The 24,228-nt window shown below is 45.7% G+C and overlaps 1 protein-coding gene across 1 annotated transcript in view; it reads right to left on the bottom strand.

Moving 5' to 3' along the window:
• MET (MET proto-oncogene, receptor tyrosine kinase) overlaps nt 1–24,228 on the bottom strand; it is a 347,052-nt gene that overhangs the window by 40,397 nt on the left and 282,427 nt on the right. The window contains exon 12 of the mRNA XM_085653147.1: nt 8,534–8,680. Within this exon, the coding sequence (XP_085509273.1) occupies nt 8,534–8,680 (147 nt within the window). The remainder of the gene's footprint in view (nt 1–8,533; nt 8,681–24,228) is intronic.

Genomic DNA, 24,228 nt, shown 5'->3' on the forward strand with positions numbered 1-24,228 from the left:
TTGGAGAAACAGAACAGTAATGTTTAGGGTGGTCAATAACTAGTTAGAAGAGACGCTATATAGTCAATTACCTCAGACACTTATCGCACTATGTCATGGTTGAATTATTGACCTACATCACTATTAGACCCATAGTATCAACTATCACTAGATCCCCAATGTATGTGTATATACATAACATTAAGAGCTGGGTAACTGCTGCTCCATGTGTTCTTCACTGGCAACATGGTGGTTAGTCTCAAGGAAAGCCTCTCCGAGCCAAAGTGGGTGTGGTTTATTTTCCATTCACACACAATAAACCCCTTGGGGGAGGGGACCTAAACTAGGCTCCAGGTGGCAGTGGTGGGGAGAAACGTCCTTCGTTAGGTGTCCTTGCAATTCTTTGGTGATACTACTCTAAAGTCATAACGAATATGTTAAGTCATAAATAGGTAAGGATCAGTATAGCAGTCAAAATTTTAAGCTACAAAATATTTCATCCTCAGAATTGACTGCCACTATATTGTTAAGGGAAGTGTATGTGGATTTAAGAATAGTAAACCTATAATCCATGCTATGGATTGATAAACAGGGACAAAGCAACAGAGGGCTTTCAACCCTCACACTGGTTACTGTTGATATTACTAGGTGATTTTAGGTTGCATAACTTGTACATGACTCTCGAATGCAAAAAATCAATTTAGAAATATTAGATCAACAATTTAAAACGAGATGGATGTATATAAGGGAGAGGCAAGCGTTTCAGTCCATTTTGGCCTCTTAAAGGGATGAGAAAATAACTGATACCCTGAGCCCAATCTATTTCCCCCCAGCCAATGCTAGCAAAGACACGTGCTGTGTTACAAAAATGTATCCAATGTGTACTCTAGAGGCATTTGTCGTTGATGGAATTAAAATTCCCACTCCATGACTATGAGCCAGGGAGAGGTAGATGGTCATGTGGATCAGCTCTGCTACACTCCTGCCTCCTTGTGCACAAATCAATGCCATAATTTCCCTGTCCTCAACCACGTTCTGGAAACTATTGTCTCAAAGGCCTAGCGTGTGCATAAGCTGATGTAGTCTCTCATTGTCTTTTGGTTTTCTTGCTCCATCGGGTAGAGCAATGCTGAGACCAACAGCCTTTAACTTAGATGGTGGACAGTATTTCAATGCACACAGATATGGCGGTAAGTGCCACTGAGGATAACACACGTTTCTAGTTCACTAGATAACAAAGCTCAAAATTCTAAAACTTCATTTGTTTCTGGGACAACAATAAGGCCCAGATAACAGCATTTGATTCTTACAAATCAGCTTTAGAAATCGTTAAGCTTCTTCTTTTAGGGCTGGAGCAGGAAAATGCAATATTTTGTATAGATATTTCGTGGAAATGATTAAAATCATTAATAGTAACGTCTATTTTTGCTAAAAATCTGCATTAGCATGCTTACTTGCATCCATACCTGTCTAGTCCCTTCCTTAACGTGCTTTGACTCATCTGTTTTCCTTTTCACAAAAGTATTACATTGACTGTTTTGTATGTAGGGCTTGATATCACACATACCACGTGCTTGTTGAAGGCAGTTTTGAGAAAAGAGACAAATGGCTTGCCATAATTATCTCCGGGTCATTGGAGAGTCAAGCAGAGAAGATGCCAGAGAAGGTGTCTTTGACCACTTGCCCTTCACTTGGATGTCCGAATGGTATGCCCTATGGGCAGAGGCAAAGAGGTCAAGGGAGATGGAGGCCAGGAAATGAGATAGGGAGGGAAGGAGGTGGGGAAATGAATAAAAGGTCTGTAGTTGGGGCAAGGAAGGCACTCCAAACATTGCCGCCTGTGGTCTATGGTCTGTGCTCAATAGGTGCCTGGTAACAGATCCTGCCTATGGCGTTCAGATGAGGAGCTCTGTGGAGTAGCCTCATGCATGACAGCGAAACAATGAAGAGGACACTAGGCCCATCAAATGATGTTTCAGGATCACCCAGGTTGAAGTTTCCCTGGTAGAGCCCATCATAAGAGAAAAAAGAGAGCAGGTATTCAATGGCTCATAAAACAGAGAATCAGAAAAATGGGCTAAGCAGTGAAAGAAGTATGTTAGAAAGAGTACACTGCTAATAATGAGGCTATGACGTGTCTTCAGACTAAGGTAACGACGGCTGTATGTAATAAAATAGGCACTGGTACATCTTCTCAAATATATTTATGTTTTCCATAAGTGTGTGTTTTTATTAATCAGAAGATCCCAGAGTGCTGCAATATATGGCCAGGAACTAAATGATAATGTTATTTCTCTCCTCCACAGACAATATTGATAAGGCGACATTCTGACTCTGTATTGGAGGCTAACACTCTCTATCTCACCTGCTTACTCCCCTGGGTGCTGTTCACGACCATCGTCTGTCTCCTCCCGCCGCCGCCATCCTAGTGCGGCCGCTGTGCGGAGGGGGACTACCCTTCCCAGGATCCCTAGCAGCGGACAGGAAGCGGAACCTGAACCCGCCTCCTGTACTCTCGCGCCTGGAGGCGCTTAAAAGCAACGTGAGCCCCTGGCAAAGCGGGCGACATTCTGACTCTGTATTGGAGGCTAACACTCTCTATCTCACCTGCTTACTCCCCTGGGTGCTGTTCACGACCATCGTCTGTCTCCCTCCCGGCGTCGCCATCCTAACGCGGCCGCTGTGCGGAGGGGGACTACCCTTCCCAGGATCCCTAGCAGCGGACAGGAAGCGGAACCTGAACCCGCCTCCTGTACTCTCGGGCCTGGAGGCGCTTAAAAGCAACGTGAGCCACCGCCCCGCGGGTCCGCGCGCGGGCAGCGCCGGGCTAAGCCCGGGCAAAGGGCGGGCCCACTGTGGCCCTCAGAGGCCAGAGGAGACCGGGCTGGGCCACGGACCTTGTACTTATTTGCTGTGGAGCTTGTTCATTCACTATATTGTGAGTTTTATTGTGTTTAACTGTATGTGTCACTAGAAGTTAGCCGCTTGTTTCATTTCACCGGTAACCTGTACTGTTTCAAGGTTTACTGTTGCGTTTGATAATATGGCTAAGGTGAAGACTAATAAACCCGTAATGGGGGCTGGTTCCATGGAAAACTATCTTGTTCAAAAGGTAAATCAAATTAATAATACCCGCAGAGCTTCTCTAGGGCAAGGTAACGATTCTGCCTTATCTGCAGAGTTGCCCTCTCCCTTGGTGTTTGTAGCTGCCACAGATAGACAGGAAGGGGGCAGTGGGGCTGACGTAACTACTGAAGTACAGGTATATGTAGATCAGATTGTAGATCACCCAGAAATAGTACCTGACCTAATAGAGGAAGAGACATCACTCTCATCACCCCACCATAGACCAGTAAGATTGTGCAGGAAGGTACAAGTTAAGCGTGGGGGGAAGAACTGTAAGCCTAGAACAGGAAAGAGTAACAGAGCTCTCAATAGTGGGGTAGTGCAAAAGGACCCAGAGGAAGGTAGTGGCATGGGTGGAACCAGTTCTAATATTGATCTGGAATTATTTACTTTTCTAATTCATTCTCTGGAAGGAAAAATAGAGGCAAAAATCACTGAGTTGATGCAACCTTTGTTATCTAAATTAGATATAATGGCTCTGGAAGTGGAAAGATTAGGTGGGTTGTTAAAATCACATTTGGCTGTAGCATCAGGAAACTCAGATGTAGAAAATAATAAATTAATTGTGGAGGGTATGGGAACAGGTAGAGGCAATTTACCAAATAACAGGCAGAAGACTTTGGTTGTTGCTGAACCTGCCCTATCTGATCCCAACATACCAATTACGCAGAACACCAGGGTTACTGGAATTCCTGAGGGCATGCTAGCTCACAGTCATGTAAAGAAAATCCGTCATGTCAATCTTCCACCGGATTGTGCACCTTATGTGGTTGTACTTACAAATGTCCCTCCCATTGAGCCTCATGCATATCAGGCGTCTGAGGAAACTCATGATTCCTTAAAGAATAGGACGGTCTTTTGGCTTAATAAGAACTGTGGGTTTCCCGTTAAATTTGCCGACCAAATAATAACAACAAGAAGGGTGAGTTGGATCGGGCCATCTAGTAAGGCTACTAATGGTGACTGTATTATCGTCAATTTTAGGCATCCTCAACATGCTGCCACAGTCTTACTTAGAGCCGCTGCATTGGCTTACATTCCTAATAGTATTTGTATACGTCCTCTGGGGAATTTTTACTCCCACCTGATTAGAAATCCACCGACCCCTGGTCCTCTTAGATCATGTACACCCTCACAGTCATTGCCTCCCAATGGAGCATACGTATACAATGTTGGTAGCCAGAGAGGGAATGGTTTTAATATTGTAACTCATAACAGATTTGATGCCCTCTCGGGATTAGAGTCATGTGACTGACATGAGGTATCTGCTGGGCAGGTAAATCGGAGCTCAGAGGATATGGAATGTATGGAGAGTACCTTGGCTGTTATAAATTCAAACAACATAATTTCTTGGAACATTGCGGGTTTAGGTACAAAAATGATGGACTGCAATTGGATTGAGTACATTAAGAAGTACCAAGTTATCTGCTTGCAGGAAACCTGGTCAATTGATTGCAATCATTTCCTGGAAGGGTACAAGGCCTATTATGTCCCGGCAGTAGCGATTACTAGGGGCAGACCCAAAGGGGGATTGGTTGTGTTTATTTCTCTAGCACTCTGTTGTAAGGTTCGGAGAATTACAACAAACCATACTGGTATTATTGGGTTAGTTTTAATAGGGGATAACTGTAGGGCCGGCCTGGTCAATTTTTATAATGCTATTAATTTATGTACTAACTCTAGTCAGATAGTAACACTGAATACTTTTATTAGTAACTCTATGAAGGATTGTATTCACAATCTCATGGTGGTGGGGGATTTTAATGTGCATCCCTGTGGTGACCCTCTTTTTAAAATGATTACTGAACTTAATTGCTCGTACTGTGAGAATTTCCATTTCGAGCATTCAATTGAGGGGGAATACCTCAACGACATGCTTAATGAGTTGGACCTAACACCTATGATGGCTTTGATGGCCCCTAATAAGTGCTTTGATACCCCGACATTTGAGGGGAACGGTAGGGCAACCTTTATAGACTTTATTCTGTTAACACCTGTAATGCAGTCTTTTGTGGGATCCTTCTCTATTGAAGCTAATGAATTCAGTGACAATAATCCCCTCACTGTTCTTATGAGGGGTCCACTGATAGTTAAAGAAAGAGAAGACTCCCTTATTGGTAGGGTGAATACCACAGATGGCAGACGTCGGTTGAGATGGTCTATGGTTACCCCCGATTTGTTGTACAATGAAATTAAAGTTACATGTGCAGACGAAATTACGGTATGCACACAAGAGGGTGCACTCCCAAACATTGTCCTAAATGCTTTCCATTGTCTAGCGGTTAAGGTGTCTCAGCTATTATCAGTACCTGTAAAAAAGTCGGATCTCAAAAAAGGACCTAGGTGGTTTAATCAGGATTGTTCAAAAGCCGCCCGAAATCTAAGAGCAGCAGTGGCGTCAAAACCTAGGATTAAAGCTGATGTCCAGCTGTGTAGAAAGACCTATAAAAATATTATCGCTAGACATAAGGAATCTCTTAGGGAAGAGGCGTGGTCAGAGATTTTAGATCCTGCCACCCTTCGAAGTAGTACTGGATTTTGGGCCCTTATGAGGAAACCGTTTCTGGCTCAGGATCCGGGAGATGGTCTAGAAAGTCATATACCCAAGGAGGAGTGGGAAGTGCATTTTAAGAAGTTATACTGTTGTACAGGGGACACAAATATGACTTCTGCCTGTAGTAATACTGGTGTACAAATTGTTTTTAACAGAGGCGAAGTTTTTGAGGGCATTTTGGGACTTACAGGCAGGAAAGCTCCCGGCCCTGATGGGATTCCCCATGATTTATTCAAATCCGATCCTAATTTCTGGGCACCCATCTTAGAGTCTGTTTTTAATGCTGCTGTAAAAGAAGGATGTCCACGATCATGGGGTGTCTCCACAATTGTCCGGGTTTTCAAAAAGGGCGACAAGGGTAGCCCACACTGTTATCGACCCATTTCTCTGATAGACTCTATGGTTAAGATTGTAGGAAGAATCGTATTGCAAAGACTTTCAGATTGGGTGGAGGAAAAGAATATTATGTCTCCCTCGCAGTATGGTTTTTGCAAAGGCCGCTCAACAATAACTCAATGCCTTAACCTCTTCCTGATATTAAGTAAATATACCATAATACAGAAAGGCACCATTCACCTTGCCTTTATGGACTTGTCCTCCGCTTTCGACTGTGTAAATCGGGGAAAGCTGTGGCAGTCCATGAGGTCGAAAGGGGTTGATAGCGGTTTGGTTGATTTTTTGGTTGACCTACACTGTAATACCAGAGCCAACGTGAGATACTCCCAAGATCTGAGTGTAACAGATAATTTTAGCATTGGAAAGGGTGCCCCCTTTTCTTTTTAATTTTTATATTAACGACTTAGATGGTGTGTTACAGGATGTTTGTGCTGACTGCCCAAGAGTTGGCAGGCGTGGAATTCCAATACTTCTTTATGCAGATGATGCAGTTTTAATTTCTAGAACAGAGAAGGGACTTCAATCTTTGCTAACTGTTTTTAATTCATTTATGAGAGATAGAGACCTTCTGGTAAACAATACAAAATCATTTGTTTTACAAATTGGTCTGCAACCAAAAAGACCCTTCCTATTTAGGATTGGTGAAGAAATAATCCCCCTAACTAAAACATTCTCCTATCTAGGAGTTCTCTTTGATACAAAATTAAATTGGGAACCTCATTTTGAAAAAAAAAAAGGAGAAATGGTGAGGGTTAATGCTTCTGTTTTTAATTTTGCCGCTAAATTGGGGAAAAAACCCATTTGCGCTATGCTGAAATTGTATAATGCCAAGTCCTTGGCAACTGCATCTTATGGCAGCGAAATCTGGGGGTATGTTGGAGGAGAGCAATTACAGATTGTAGAAAATTCATTCATGAAGCGTCTTCTGTGTGTACCCATTGGTACGTCTAACCTCGTTGTACATGAGGAGTTGGGGGTCGCAATATTTATGTGATTTAGTATCCCTACGCCCCCTGATTTTTTGGCTCAAATTATGGCTAAATGAGGACATACCCCTAACACATTTAATTGTGAAGGACTTTATGACTCTGGACAAGGCATTGAGCTCTCCCTGGTTAAGCTACTTAAAATCAAACTTCGCTAATCTTGGTCGTTCTGAACTTTTTGCCAATCCACGTCTAATTTCAAAGGGAGATCTGGAGTCCATTAAACAAGCATTTCTGCTGGATAGGAGGACTGTGAGAGAAGAAGTGGAGCTTCAGAAACCTAGTGTGAGGAAGTTTGTTATGTTAAAGACTACTGTGGCTATCGAGCCATATTTGGAAGGGTCTCTGACCTCACATGAGAAATTTTTACTGCCCAGATTTAGGTTTAACCTGTTCCATCACCTGCTTATTAGACCTAAGTGTGTTATTTTTAACAAATCGGCAGCACCTTGCGGCTGCGACGGAAAGTCTCCGCAGGACATGCTGCATTTTATTTTTTTATGTAAATTTTATGAATTTCCACGCAAACAATATTTAGTAACTCTTTTAAAAAAACTTGGTTTTAAACTAATCAGGCCGGCACTTTTGTACTTGCAGCTTTTGCACAGTGACAGTATCCTCCAACTCAAGGAGTTTTTAAAATTATGCATTAGATTGAGAAAATGCTTGGACCAGTGAAACTCTGTCCTTTCTTTGTGCTTATATTGTTAATGTATTCCTTCCCTTGCATTTGCTCCTGGTGAAATGTTCGGCTGTTTGTGATAATGTACTGTATATTTTATGTGTCTTTTATGGTTTGCAAATAACCGAAATAAAGCATTATGATGATGATGATAAGTCGAAGAATGACAAGTGATTCCACATTAAAAAAATACTTGTTTCAGAAAAATGAAAATTTTCTCTATTCCTGCTATGGGCTAGGAGCTTTGGGAAATGTTCGTAAAGTGTGATGAAGGGGTGAGTGACAACCGCTGCAGTGTTCCTCACAGGTGTCTGACTGGTCGACTGAAACCATGAATACTTGTAACTTCTCAGCGAGGCTAGTACATTCGTAAAGTCAGCAGTCCCTTAGGCGCGTGGCCCCGAGGCCTTACACAAAGCCTGCACAAAGGGTCCAGAAACTGCAGTGACCTGAAATGCATTAGATGTATTTTAATTCGGCCACTCCCTTCATTTCTCCCCATAACGTGACTGTTTGGGGCTCATTTCCTCAGTGTGCTCTCCTGGGAACGCTCTGTTGCAAGACATCCCTCCTGCCGAGGCTTTATTGCAACCCGTTGAAGGATGCGATGACCTTGAAAGGTTGAGTGATTTCACACGTCTTACGTCCACGGCAGGCAAGCTACCCTTTCTGTGCTTTGAGATGCCGACAACATAACAAATGAAACTCAGCCAGTTATAATATTGAAACTTTTTTTCTATTCCAAGTGGAAAGGTGAGATGACATTGCCTGCGCCCTCCTGTCCTGCGGAGGGCAGCTCGGCCACCGTACCTTTATACTCAGCTCGCTGTTGGACTTCAGAAGCTCGCTCGGCACCGTACAGAGAACGGAGCCTGTTTTCGAGCGAATGTTCTCGCAGCTTTTATTTCCAATTTTTAATACTTCTCCTTTTATAGCTTCGGAATCGATATATGAGCCCTAAAAAGAGCAAGAAGATTGAATTGAGAAAGATCTATAAAAATTTTACTGCCCTGCATAAAATACATCATACACCTTTTTAACCCATTTAACTTAAAAGGAAAAATCGTTTGCTTTATGCTGAGTAAATACCAAAAGGTTAGTTGTAAAAACATGAAAAAGAGTTAAATAGGGAGCGTGCAGCACACACCTTTGCATGATGTACAAGGTGTGATTCAGTGTAAAGAATGAAAAATTAAATGTACACACATAATGCAACTTTAAACATGAATTAACTTTATGAAATGGGTGCTACAAAAGAATACAGCAAGGCAATTGCTTGTAATATTGCAGTTCAGCATGTTTACACAGTAGGTGCTCTCACATCTTTTATAGGTAATTAAAGTATTTCTCAATTAGGCACACGTTAAACATCATGCATTTTATTTCCACACCAGGGCTATTTTATCAAAAAAACACCTTGACTAGATTAAAATGCATTAAGCCACCCCAGGGCGCACCTCGTGTCCAACAATCTGGCCCTGGTAGCATCGCCAGATAAGTGTATCTGCTGAACGTTCTCACCCTGGTCAACTCCCACCTCCCACCCCCAACCTAGAGAAGCACCGGCGAGAAACCTGCCGGGACGAGCCTCTGCCTAACTTTCCACACTACCACGTTTCAAAAATATTATTTTGTCTGCACGGACTCCTGGGAAAACCTGGTTCTTGCTGGAAATGACAGACTTTCAAAAGCATTGACTGTAAATTCATTCATTTATCCATTTCAGCGGTGCATAATACTGTGCCAGTTTTTTTCGCGGGGAATCCTTAAAAGTACTTTTTGACTAAATTCTTCTACTAACAGATTTCGATGTAATATTGCCTATTGTGTGGTGCAGAATACTCGAGATTGGCAGCAAGCATGGCTATTTTTGATACACTCTGAGCGCCTATCTGAATGGGGGCAATCGTAAAGGAAGATTTGTTTCAGTCATGGGGCCTGCATTCCGCTGTACTCCATGTTATTGTTCTTTTATGCTCAATTACTTGGAGACATTGCAGTTCTCCACAGTGTTTAAAAATTTTATTAGGCTATTGCTTGGCTATGTTCCCCTCTGTCCAGTTGACCAGGTCACCTTGTACATGAAAAAAAGAATTGACTGCTGGGGCAAGAATTAAATTTGAGACTTATTTCAGTTGAATGAATTCTGATATTGCTGAGGGCTTGAGCTTGGATATGCAGGAATTGATAGCTCTCTACAAATTAAGGGGCAGATTTACAAGCCCATTGCGACACATTTACGCCGTCGTTGTGTCACTTCTGTGACGCAGCGGCGGCGTAAATCATGCGCCATGTTGCGCCGTATTTACAACGTGATGCATCTAGGGAGATGCGTCACATTGTAAACCCCTGCGCCACATGAAACCTGCGTCAGGTTTCATGTGGGCGTTCCAGCTCAGGGTGGGCATTCCCTCGCCGGTACGTCTCATAAAAGTGACGTAGTGAAATCTACAAGATTTCACTGAGTCACTTTTACGGCCATGCTGCGTCAAAACCCTGCGCCTGCTTGAAGCAGGCGTAAGGATTGACGCAGCATGTTAGGCATAGGGCACCCCCCAGCCTTGCTGGAGCCACGTCGCGATTGCGACGCGACTCCAGCAATGCGCCGTATTTCCGGCGGGGGATGCGACACGCATCTGCCCATCCATGGACCACAGCGCGGCGCATTGTAAATGCGGCTCATCAGTGGTGGCGCACAGGTGGTTTTGCGGGTTGCAAGTGTTCTGGCTCATTCCTGCTGATTTGCAGAGATGCGCCAGACCTTGTAAATCTGCCCCTTTGTTTTCAGAGCACTAGTAAACAATGATTTCTGAGAAAGTTCTCCAGTTAAGTTCAGGATACTCTATTTTTTGTCTACTACGGCTATTTCAAGTGGGCCAATATTACAACATGCATTGGCAATGTCAAAAGGGCTGCCTTTTAGTTAGGGAAGTGTTTGGTAATAGCTCTGCACCTTTGGGGCATTGTCGCCAGGTGTCCTAGAAAGGAAACCCCAATAGGAAGCAATATTTTGGGCTTGTAAGAAAGTTGGGAGAAGGACACCATTGCTGATCAGACTGCATTAGTAGTGTTACGCTGTATGCTCAAAAAAGAATCTTATGAAAAGGGGTCAGAAAATGACTCTTACATTGTAATAGCTGAACCTAAAAGGCATATGTAGCAAAATATTACAAAGTGGAAATGGCAGCTCTGAACCCCCACACATACAAAAAACAATGGTGAGGTATGTGTGAATAGGGTGCGAAGGCAGAGGAAGCCTATGACCCGGGATGTTCAACGCAGGGTGTGCTCTGCTATGACCTTCCAGCTCCCCATGCTCTTGTGCTTTGTGGGATTTTCCTCGGAGCATTCCAATTGGAGAAGAGAGAACCAGAAACACATAATGGGGACTGCATCACTTGTGACCCTGGGGGTGTCCGAGTGACAATAAAGCCCTGCGGGCCTTAGGGACTGACCGTCTATACCTGCCACTCAGATGTCTTCAGGACCTGAGGGGACCCCAGTAGGGGAAGTCAAGGGTAGGCTTGTAGTTCAGAACCAATGATCTAGTTTATCTAAACAAAGTATCCAGAATTTATTTCAATGGAGCTGTCACTAGGCGGAATAGCAGGCCCATTCCCACTCCTCTATTTAATGATTTCTTTCTGCTCCCCTCTGAGTATAGTGTCCAGAAAGGAACCAGGAGACTTCAGATTGAGCCACAATGTATCATCTAGAAGAGGCTGTTCAGTAAATGATGCCACTGCCCAGATCTGTGTTCAGTTAAACATGCCTCCTTGATCATGGCATTATTCACACTACAAGTGTTAGAAAAGGGGGCAAAACAGACATTCAATCAGCTCTTTGGTTTTTGTTTCAGAGGAAGTAATTCAGTACCTTGATCAGTTCATGCAGAATGCAGGAAGGCTCTGGACACTTTCATATCTCTTTTTGGAGAGAGACACTGGTCCATGTCTTACCATTCCACAGCCTATAGAGACAGCTCATGTAACGATCTAAATACATACGAATGTTACATAGAATCTTCTGTAAAGTGCATGTGCTCCAGAGCTTTAAGGTGGGTTGGAGATTATTTCCTCAAGCATTTATATTAAGGTTGTGCTATATAAATTCTGGCCTTTTTGGGACCCACTATCAATCATCTTCTCCTGTGCCCTAAAGCCTTTCAAAGTAAAGGAACAGCTTCTCTTAGTCCCTTGAAATTTTTGAAAGTAAATTAAAAATGTTATCTCCTTTTGTAGTGTAATTTGATGTACAATGCACACGCATGTTTGAAGGAATTTTAAATGCAACACTTCAGTTTTTTCTTCGTACAAATCCAAGACTTGTGGAGATATCAGAAGGCACATTTCACATATTTGAACTTACGTGATGAACTAATAAGCAATCATTGTGCAGCACTTTTACTACCCTTTCTATTGCACATTTGATAATGTGTGAACTCTGCCACACGTGACATGGAACTGCCTAAAAGGAAATTCGTTTCTGTAACCAGAAAACTACAATGCCTATAGGCTTGACATTGCAACTCAGTTCTCACTAGGTGAAGAGCATTGCATGTTTTTAATCGGCGATAAAACCATCACCCACCCTCATATGGAGGACTGCATCACTGTTTTTTTTTTCTAGCTACATAAAGAAAGCAGATATAGCGGCTTATCTCACTAAGGGGTCTTTTCACAAGAACGTGCGATAAGTACCGCAAGAGTAGCCTAACTCAACTTTCAATATCGCAGCCCATCGCAGGAAAATAACCCTGTGTCAACGTGGAATTCACAACAAGGCAGTAGCATGCGTTAGACACCAGATAACGCATCAAATGTCAGCGTCAAAATCAACGCCACGTCGCAAAAATGCGAAACGCGAATGCGAAAATTCATGCGATGAGGCCAATTGCGGTACAAAAAGTAGCAAAAACCAGCCACAGGCCTGAAAATCACACGCGTCTTGCGGGAAAATGCACCATATAAACCACAGTAACAGCACACCAGAAACAAGCCTAAGCACCGAGCAACATGGATACACCCTGACCCAGCGCAGAGGACAACGCGAACCCCACAACCCCCACAGACCACCAGCAAGGAACAATGGGTGACAAAACACTACCAGCAACTGACCCACAAGCAGAACACCGTGAATGCAGCCGGAGTGTCGAGGAGGGCAATGGAGGAGGACATGAGGCGCCGGTAGGACGTGACAACCTAAACCAGGTACAAACCCGCTGCCTACAGGAAGGCAGCAACAGCGACAGGGGGTGGCAGTCCAGCACCACAGGAGGAGCTGGAGGAAACCCAGCCCACAGTCGTCAGTGTGGAGATGGTGCAAGGAGTAGGGAGTACGGACACAGCTCGAGAGGACCTGACAACATCAATAGGGAAAGTAACGGACAGGAACTGGGTGGACAGGGGGAGATGGGCACAATGACACACATGCACAACGAGGCGTAGCACACTGCACACCCACAATTACAACATGCATTGGCAATGTCAAAAGGGCTGACTTTTAGTTAGGGAAGTGTTTGGTAATAGCTCTGCACCTTTGGGGCATTGTCGCCAGGTGTCCTAGAAAGGAAACCCCAATAGGAAGCAATATTTTGGGCTTGTAAGAAAGTTGGGAGAAGGACACCATTGCTGATCAGACTGCATTAGTAGTGTTACGCTGTATGCTCAAAAAAGAATCTTATGAAAAGGGGTCAGAAAATGACTCTTACATTGTAATAGCTGAACCTAAAAGGCATATGTAGCAAAATATTACAAAGTGGAAATGGCAGCTCTGAACCCCCACACATACAAAAAACAATGGTGAGGTATGTGTGAATAGGGTGCGAAGGCAGAGGAAGCCTATGACCCGGGATGTTCAACGCAGGGTGTGCTCTGCTATGACCTTCCAGCTCCCCATGCTCTTGTGCTTTGTGGGATTTTCCTCGGAGCATTCCAATTGGAGAAGAGAGAACCAGAAACACATAATGGGGACTGCATCACTTGTGACCCTGGGGGCGTCCGAGTGACAATAAAGCCCTGCGGGCCTTAGGGACTGACCGTCTATACCTGCCACTCAGATGTCTTCAGGACCTGACGGGACCCCAGTAGGGGAAGTCAAGGGTAGGCTTGTAGTTCAGAACCAATGATCTAGTTTATCTAAACAAAGTATCCAGAATTTATTTCAATGGAGCTGTCACTAGGCGGAATAGCAGGCCCATTCCCACTCCTCTATTTAATGATTTCTTTCTGCTCCCCTCTGAGTATAGTGTCCAGAAAGGAACCAGGAGACTTCAGATTGAGCCACAATGTATCATCTAGAAGAGGCTGTTCAGTAAATGATGCCACTGCCCAGATCTGTGTTCAGTTAAACATGCCTCCTTGATCATGGCATTATTCACACTACAAGTGTTAGAAAAGGGGGCAAAACAGACATTCAATCAGCTCTTTGGTTTTTGTTTCAGAGGAAGTAATTCAGTACCTTGATCAGTTCATGCAGAATGCAGGAAGGCTCTGGACACTTTCATATCTCTTTTTGGAGAGAGACACTGGTCCATGTCTTACCATTCCACAGCCTATAGAGACAGCTCATGTAACGATCTAAATACATACGAATGTTACATAGAATCTTCTGTAAAGTGCATGTGCTCCAGAGCTTTAAGGTGGGTTGGAGATTATTTCCTCAAGCATTTATATTAAGGTTGTGCTATATAAATTCTGGCCTTTTTGGGACCCACTATCAATCATCTTCTCCTGTGCCCTAAAGCCTTTCAAAGTAAAGGAACAGCTTCTCTTAGTCCCTTGAAATTTTTGAAAGTAAATTAAAAATGTTATCTCCTTTTGTAGTGTAATTTGATGTACAATGCACACGCATGTTTGAAGGAATTTTAAATGCAACACTTCAGTTTTTTCTTCGTACAAATCCACGACTTGTGGAGATATCAGAAGGCACATTTCACATATTTGAACTTACGTGATGAACTAATAAGCAATCATTGTGCAGCACTTTTACTACCCTTTCTATTGCACATTTGATAATGTGTGAACTCTGCCACACGTGACATGGAACTGCCTAAAAGGAAATTCGTTTCTGTAACCAGAAAACTACAATGCCTATAGGCTTGACATTGCAACTCAGTTCTCACTAGGTGAAGAGCATTGCATGTTTTTAATCGGCGATAAAACCATCACCCACCCTCATATGGAGGACTGCATCACTGTTTTTTTTTTCTAGCTACATAAAGAATGCAGATATAGCGGCTTATCTCACTAAGGGGTCTTTTCACAAGAACGTGCGATAAGTACCGCAAGAGTAGCCTAACTCAACTTTCAATATCGCAGCCCATCGCAGGAAAATAACCCTGTGTCAACGTGGAATTCACAACAAGGCAGTAGCATGCGTTAGACACCAGATAACGCATCAAATGTCAGCGTCAAAATCAACGCCACGTCGCAAAAATGCGAAACGCGAATGCGAAAATTCATGCGATGAGGCCAATTGCGGTACAAAAAGTAGCAAAAGCCAGCCACAGGCCTGAAAATCACACGCGTCTTGCGGGAAAATGCACCATATAAACCACAGTAACAGCACACCAGAAACAAGCCTAAGCACCGAGCAACATGGATACACCCTGACCCTGCGCAGAGGACAACGCGAACCCCACAACCCCCACAGACCACCAGCAAGGAACAATGGGTGACAAAACACTACCAGCAACTGACCCACAAGCAGAACACCGTGAATGCAGCCGGAGTGTCGAGGAGGGCAATGGAGGAGGACATGAGGCGCCGGTAGGACGTGACAACCTAAACCAGGTACAAACCCGCTGCCTACAGGAAGGCAGCAACAGCGACAGGGGGTGGCAGTCCAGCACCACAGGAGGAGCTGGAGGAAACCCAGCCCACAGTCATCAGTGTGGAGATGGTGCAAGGAGTAGGGAGTACGGACACAGCTCGAGAGGACCTGACAACATCAATAGGGAAAGTAACGGACAGGAACTGGGTGGACAGGGGGAGATGGGCACAATGACACACATGCACAACGAGGCGTAGCACACTGCACACCCACAATTACCCAGGATCATGTCCCACATTCCCTTAGCACTCTGCAGTACACACACATAGCAAGAACAGCACACCCACATCGACGACAACGTGGTACAATGCGCATAGTGACACTGCAGAACAGAGAAAACAACTGGCTCCGCACATGCACAGAAACATGCCTACCACATCTGACAGAGCAGTAAACAGTGAAATGGAAATGTACGCGTACGACCTCACATCCGACATGAAGTCCAAATCTACACTGTCCCGCAGAAGAACCCAGCACCTCACAAACAGCCACAATGTACATTGCCAAACAGTCTGCATGTAAACCAGAATAATGCGCCAACATACATGTCAACACAATGTCAACATGGATCTCCCCTTCATATTGCAGAGGGGCACACAACTCCTCCAGCAGAGCACAGAAGACAACACATCTGTGATGCCGGAGAGGACCACCACACCGTCGACACCGACGCCCTACAACAGCCCATGGATATCCCACACAAACCACCACCATGACAAGCTACTCAGAGGAGAACACAGCCTCTGCAACAGACCACACAACAGGAAGCACATGCAAGCACAGCTGGCACACAACACTTCCCCCACCCACACATGGCACCCCAATGCCATGTGTCAGCACGCCAAAAGGAGGTGGCCCAACAGGTGGGGGCCGAACCCATGGAAGGCGAGCTAGAACATATACGTTGGTGTCTATCACCCTCAGGGACCACCCACACCCCACAAAGGAGACCCACACTGCCATAGAGACACATGCAGATGCACATTCACAGTACAGAACCACACTCAGGGGGCTCAAATAGCATTCACACACCCACATTGGCGCGGCGTATGATGGCCCTGGCCACTCCCCTTACGAATTGAGTGGGTGACGACAAAGCTACATGTCCAAGCTCCAACCCGCTGCCTGCGGTGACATGTTTGCATCCGATGTACACAGCACACTGTAATGTCCTAGCGCCCAGGGCCCTCATGCATACAACAAGACCACAGGGACACACGTAGATATCATGTCGAACTGGCTACGGGCACGTGCGCCCGGCCCCTTTATTGTCAGGGCCACATGGGGCCGCATGGGGGAAGGGAGTAGTGACTTGTCCTAGGCCTTAAATGGTGTTCACTGCCATGGTGTAATCAAGACTCAGTTCCAAATGTGTGACCTACCTAACCGTGGTGTAGGCCTGAGGCAGCGGTCAGCACGGCCCATTCACCGAGTGTCACCGGCATAGGTTGGATAGCCCCACCGGCCTTCGTAGTTCAGGTTCAGTGGCACCACGTGTTCGGACACCTACGTGTATGTGACCTGGGTTTCGTCCGGACTGAGCCGCATCTTCCTCTTACTCCTCTTTGTGCGACCACTGGTGTGGACCCTGCCATTCGTGATTTGTGCCCAGGTGCTGGATGTGGGACCTACTGGTCCGCAGGGTAGTCCTGGTCCCACGTATCGCCGGCTGATGTTGAACAGGGTTAATGGCACCACGTGTCGCCAGCTGCCGATGAACAGGGTTAGTGGCACCACGTGTCGCCAGCTGGCGTTGAACAGGGTTAGTGGCACCACGTGTCGCCGGCTGGCGTTGAACAGGGTTAGTGGCACCACGTGTTGCAAGAAGCCCATATGGAACTATGCCTCACTGATCGGGTGGGGCCTGTTGCTGTTGCCGCTGGCCCGGATTTGGGGTCACTGCCATTCATGACTCAGGACACAGTTTCACATATGGGACCTACTGGGCCAAAGAGTAGACCTGAGGCGGCAGTAGAGGACGTCCACGAAAAAGGAATAAAGCGAGCCTGTGTTGGGGAGGCCGTGATAGTCTGAGGAGGCTGCCAAGGTCGCGGGACTCGGGCCTGGAGCTTGCGCCGGAACGTGGTGGGTCCTCCTTGACACACGCCGGTGTCGAAAGGTGATCAGTGAGGCCTGGCTGCGCAGGGGTGGGCCTGACGGGTTCGTGGTCCAGCGTGCCGGGGTCCGGCAGGCGCACGGCATCGCAGGCAACTCCGCTCAAGAGGACGGCGTCAGCCTCATGGCGGGGTGAGAGGCGCCACCCTGGCAGAGACGTTGGGCTTTCCGGAAGAGGACCACGCCCAGGGCTACATGCTTCTTATTCACACCCATACACAGGCGTGGCGTACCCCGGGCAATCCCACTCTGGTCCCGCTTAGGGTAGGGCATAACAGGCAAGATTTCCGCAAGGTCCCCCACTGGCTGTGGTGACATGGTTGCGTCCATTGTCCACTACGCTCCATACACCAGAGGTATATGTCGCCATGGATATGGGTGTGTGCTGCATGCTGCGGTCTGTCCAGTACATCCCCGCCACGCTTGGCATTGGGTACTTTCCCAATCATGGTACTACTGCATCCTTCACACATGCCTATTTTCCACCTCTCCCCACATTTGGCTGTTGTGTGGCTGAGGTGCCATGTCGTTGATAGCTCATGTTCACGGCTTGGCCAGGTAACCATTGTGAGTTGTTCTGTCGTGTCTGGTGGGTGGGCATGTTCTTGTGCATGTTGGTTGTGATTTTGTGACGTGTGCATTGCCAGAGTTGTGATTTGCATGGTTGTGGAGTTGAGGTGAGTGGGGTATTCATTTGGAACTTGCCAAGGGGCTGTGCATTTCCCTTGTTGCCATCCTGGGTTCGCTGGTTGATGATGGACGGTCGGAGGATGAAGGAATCATGCACACTGGCTGTGTATTTGAATGCGATATTGTTGGAGGTTCCACGCTGTTCTGTTGTTGCCTGCACATTGGGGTGGGACGTGTGCCTTCTGTTGCGGTAATTGTGGGACGTGTCACCAGGGAGCACAGGTAGGACATGTGTGCTGTGGGTTGCCTCCAACACGTGCGTGCTTCCTGCTATGGTGTATGGTCCTTGCTTCGTCTCCAGCATGACCTGCGCATTGTGTTGGACGTCTGGGGACTGGGGTACCAGGGTGATAGTAATGTCCAGGACAGGTGTGAGGGACTTGGATGTGGCTGGCTGTGAGACTCCTCTGACTCTGGCGGGTGTTGGTTGGGGGGTTCCAGGGGCCAACAGGTGCAGCCAAGCCAGCAGCTTGGTGTGCGGTGGGATGTTGGTTGTCTGCTGTGTTGGTGCCGTAGGCCTGTTAGGGGATGATGGTCAGGATGTGTGGGATTGTTGACCCTTTCAGCCTGTGGTGGACGGTGACATTGTCAGAGCTTGGGTCTGTGCGGCTGGTACGCTTCCTGAGGGTCCGCTGTGTTTGTCTGCGCTGCGTCTCTGGTGTGCCGGGGGGGGGGTTTGGGGTGTGGGTTGTGGTCCTGGGGTGGTGTCGGTGGGTGTTGTGGCCCTCTTGGGTGTCCGGGCCGCATGATGGGTGGCTCCATGGCATCTGTTGTCCTTCCGATGTGGCCCTGGGCTGTGCTCCCTTTTGTGATGCAGGCTGCTGTCCGACTTTACACCAGGTCAGAGCAGGTGTAGATTTCCTGGTGCTAACGTGCCTTATCACCTGTTTTGTGTTTTTATTGCAGATCTGGCTGGTCGTTGAGAATGTCGAGGTGTGATGTTGTCGCGACTTTTGGCACGGGAACACCCACTCTGCATCTCATTAGCTATAGTTGCGTGGGTCGTCTGTGACAATGTTTCTTGTGGCTGCTATCGCGGATTTGCTGGTGCTGTGGGCTGTTAGCACCAGCTTGTGAATGGGGAGGCAAATTTATCATGACATTGGCTGCGATAAAGTGCCGTTAATTCGACGATAACTCCTTGTGAAGATGCCCCTAAGTGATAAGTGTGTAGGCTCACTTATCAATTGTGGGTTAAAAAGTAGCACACAGAAGTTTTTGCAAAAGCTTCAAAATGTGCACATACAAGGTGGAGGGGCAACTGATTGGACTCGTCATTGGGTACCAGTTCTTCCGATCACTTCTGTTCCTTCCCATGTGCCTAGTTACAAGCCTGCATTAATGGAAGACAACAGATCTCTTCTTTTATTGTTGTTTAACTCTTCACAATATTCTGGAGATAATCACAAAAGTTATATGATGTTTTTTTTACAAGCTTTGATTCCACCTCATGCCCCTTTCTTCCACCAATGTACTCTTCCTGTCACTTTATCTCACTCTTGCAGGTTTTTTCCTCCCTTTCTTGATTTGTCATCGTTTTCCCGCCTTTCTCTTCCGCCTTACATCTCCCTTTTCGACTTTCTCCCCTCTCGCTTTGGGTCAAAGTGTGATGATGAAAAATGAGCCCTGGTCTAAAAAACATTAGTGCAGATGTCCACCACATGCAGTCCACCATATTCAGCCCTGTGTATGGTGCAGGTAAAGATTTCACCAACAAAATGAGAACAATGTTGTAATACTATGTGAGATTGGGAATGTCAAAGACCTTCACCTACAGTGATAGCTAAACTAATTGATGGCAAAAGAAGCAAAAATATCTATGAAGTATAGTCTACTATCTAACTGCTCACCGAAAACTGAGCTCTGACTCTGTGCCCACCAGGGGCGTCTCCTCCTCGGGAGTGGAGGAGTGTCGCCCCACATGCTGCAAGTGCAGCAGGCAAACATAAATAAATAAAATGGCACGCCAATGCCATTTCATAAATGGCATTTCAATGCCATTTTATTTATTTGCCACCGCACCGGTTCGCGCTGTGTACTGTGTGAGGGTGAGGGTGGGGCTGAATCCTGCAAATGCAGGATGGCAGCACTGGTTTACAGTGTGCTTGTCAGATTGGCTGGCCATTTTGCGACGGCCAGCCCAACAAGCGCACTGTAGATCCAGCAATCCAAAAGCTGTGTAACACTGGGGATTGCTGGCACAGGCCCCAGCCTCAAAATGAGCGCAGGGTGAGCCTGCTCCGAACAATCCTGGAGTTGCTTTCACAGCATGAGAGTAGCTCCAGGATTGGTTGGAGATGCATTCCACAAACAGGAAGGAAGTCCTTCTTTATCCTTCCTGCTGGTGGAAAGTTAAGAGTACTGCCCCAGCAATCGTGCTCGCAAATTTATTGTGAGTCGGGCGCCTTCGCAGCACTACCATTTTTTGTTTACTGTAGCCGCCACTGGTGCCCACTGAGAAACATACACAACGCTTCACGTGCAGTGCTCAAAGAAAGAGAGATGAGGAACCATTTTAGAAAACAGCCAGAAGACAAAATAAATAAATACAAATCCTAGCAAAACCACAGCGTTCAGTATTTGTCTATAAAACTAGCAATCTATATAGAACCTCCATCTTCAAAAGCTAACCAGCAGAGAACAGTTCCTCCTCTAGAAATCAATGACTTAACATACCTGACAATAACTTGACAAGATTCAATTAAAAGCTGTGTGAGAGGTTTCCATCTAAAGGAATTTTTCTCTGAGCCAAGACACGGACATGTACCTGGGTCCCCTTCAACCTAACCCTCTGCCTCACTGTCCCACAACTCCTCTGACCCTATCTCTCCTATTTTAACACTAACCTCGCATTGTCAGACATATACACACATAAGTTCATTTGTGTACACACAAGCACACACTGACCGTTCCCTGTACGACTGCCCTTACTGGAATATATGATTTTACATCGCAATCAAGTAGCATGCATGGCATTACCACGCAAATTGTACATCGCAAGTGGCATTACCATGCAGCTTTTCACTTCGGAGCATTCTACCACGCATTCAACATGTCACCACTTCCCTTCGTTTTTACCTTTTCTTTTTTTTTTGGGGGGGGAGACCCCCCCAAGCCCCCTTTTTTTTTCCGCATGCATTTTTTTAAATTGTATTATATTCAATATTCACCTGCACGCCTTGCACCAGCAGCCTTTACTTCCACCAACCACTGAATCAAGCGTGAAAACCCACCTAAGACAACAGTAAAAATCAAAAAAGGACTGCTCAAATGACGTACGCGCAGGACGTAGGAACGTAGAAGACGATGAAGATGGATGAAGATACTTGCGTGGTAAAGACGACCGTGGAAGGAGAACGCGTGGTGAAGATGTTTACGTGGTAAGTGCACCGTAGTAAACGTACTGCGTTGTAAAGCCTTCGTGGTAAAGGATGTTTCCCCCCTTACTGCAGGTCAGGATATTAGGAAGGTTCTGACAGGTGGCAATGTGCTGAAGCCAGCGTGTGCGTCATCAGAGCATGGCTGATGTATACCGTCTGACCTGCAGGTATGAAATCATTATCAAACAAATGGAGGGAAGAGAGGGCTTAAAGTAATAACAATGAATTTTATTGTTATCAAGGTCCAGCATACATGCCCATGAATATGTGAAAACAGAAGCCTGTCAACAGCGGCTGGCGAGTTACTAGGTGGACGGCGTCTCCGTAGTCACGGAACCGACACTAAAATTTAGTGTGTACTCCCCTCGGCCTTGTATGCAGCACAGCCCAGGAGGATGTGCTTTTTAGCTACGGTACCACACTTTTTTAGGGTGCTGTATGCGTGCCCACCACTTAATCTCTTATAGACGTTGGGCACCACCAAAGAGGTGTAGGTAGCCGCAATAATTCCCCGGTCCTGATGAATTGCCATTTATTATATGCAAAGGCAAGAAACATGTTGACCTATTGATCACGTTAGCACATACACTCACATAACTACTGGTGTTATATGTGCGGATTATACATTTTTTAACCAGGATGGTGACCACACTGTATTAAAATTATTTAGTGGATCACCTACCCCTGTTTTAATCTCTTCACTTTTACCTCATATGCACCTACACTCACTTATGTCTTAAAATTGTTTCCCCCCCCCACACACACATCACTCACCGGCGTTGGAATAAAAGATCTCCGCTAGGAAGGCCCTATTAGGTGCCTGATCGGGCATTGCACCCGCCGGCCCGATAAGGAGCAAAGACCCGGTGATGAAGCACGACATCCGCTTGATGGGTGTGTGAGGGTCTTCTTTTCCAAATAAGGAGTTACTTTCACTCCTGCTTTTCACTTCAGTTCCCTGTTACCACCTTGGTACCCCTTAGTTATTCTGTCACACCTTGCATTCACGTCAGGAACTGCATACCTTCTGCAGGTATGAAAGCAAGGAGCTATAAAGGCTGATTCCCAGCATTGTCGCCACAACCACTGCTGAGCACAACCGCATTGCCCCACTTTTCCCTTCATACTCCTTGATAACCCCCGTTGTTCCTCTCCTCTGTCGTTCACTGATGCTGTTGGCTCTAGAATGTCATTTTTCCTTTATTATGAAGACAAAACATCGAGTTAATGGATAGCTGTTACTGACGAACTACAGAGAATCTAATTAACTGCCCTTTGCTGTAAGAAAGGCGCCGGGATGCAGGTTGCTCGCATATCTCAGACAGAGGTGTACAAAGTTGCTAAGTTTTTCTAATTTTTTTTTTTTGTTGCATATTTATATAGCGCGAACTCGACCCAAAGGTATTGGAGCGCTTTACACGAGCACCGTATTTACATTACACATTCAGGCACGGGGAGATTAAGTGATTTGCCCAGAACCACAGGATTTGGACGCGACCCCGAGGCTCGAACCCTGGTTTCCAGCACCAAAGTCGTCAGTCTAGCCGGCGGACCACATCCCCTCCCCCTCTGCCATCTAACCAGCACTAAGACTACCCAATGTAGTTCTTAAAGTACTGCATGTGGTAATGCACGTTAAAATCAGGACTTTTGCGATCTTTCAAGAACAAAAGTTCGCCAACATCTATTTATATTGAAAATCACAAGCTAAACTGTTTTAAAGTTACCTCATATGAAAATGGCACATCCATGTTCAGAACCAGGTAGCATTCACATGGAAATATTGGCAAATTGCTGGAAAAATGATGCCAGGAAGTAAACTCAGGGAAAGCAGGCAACTCCACAAAGTACTGGTACACCAAAATGAGTTTCTATGTGAGGCTGCTTGAGTATTAAAAACTTCACAACACTCTAATCTATGAAGTCGACACACACACCGACTACAAGTTAGTTAGCAATGCCATTCATTGTTTGCGTCCGTGCTAGCAGCAGAAGCCCAGAATATCAGCGCATATGTTTTTGCTGCTTAGAGAAACTTTAATTAATCTAGGAACAGTTCATCTTGGCTGCATGTGGACATGTGATGTAGCCGGCTCCTGTTCATATGCACCCACCATTATTAAGCACTACTTGCACTTTAGTGGTTTCATCAATGCTCCCTGCAGAGGTCAAAACAGAGACACCATATTTTTACTTGTCCTTTTTTTCAAGATGCTCTTTGACAGGCATGAGATCATTACAATTGCAAGAGAAGAACGTTTAAGAAGTCTTGACATTTTCAAAACATGTATCAATACCAATTCTAAGATAGATTAATATTGCGCATAAATGTCCTATCAATCCATAAAACTCTTTCATATCCTGTTGCTTGGGAGTTTCTTAAAATGAAAGCCCATCAGCAACGCATCCTTGAATGTGAGTCTTAGTGGAGCAAAACCTTGTGGCATAAAACAATGACAAACAGATCTCCTGCCTTGAATGCTAACT

This window comes from Triturus cristatus, chromosome 4_1, assembly GCF_964204655.1.
Source record: "Triturus cristatus chromosome 4_1, aTriCri1.1, whole genome shotgun sequence".
Taxonomy (NCBI): Eukaryota; Metazoa; Chordata; class Amphibia; order Caudata; family Salamandridae; genus Triturus; species Triturus cristatus.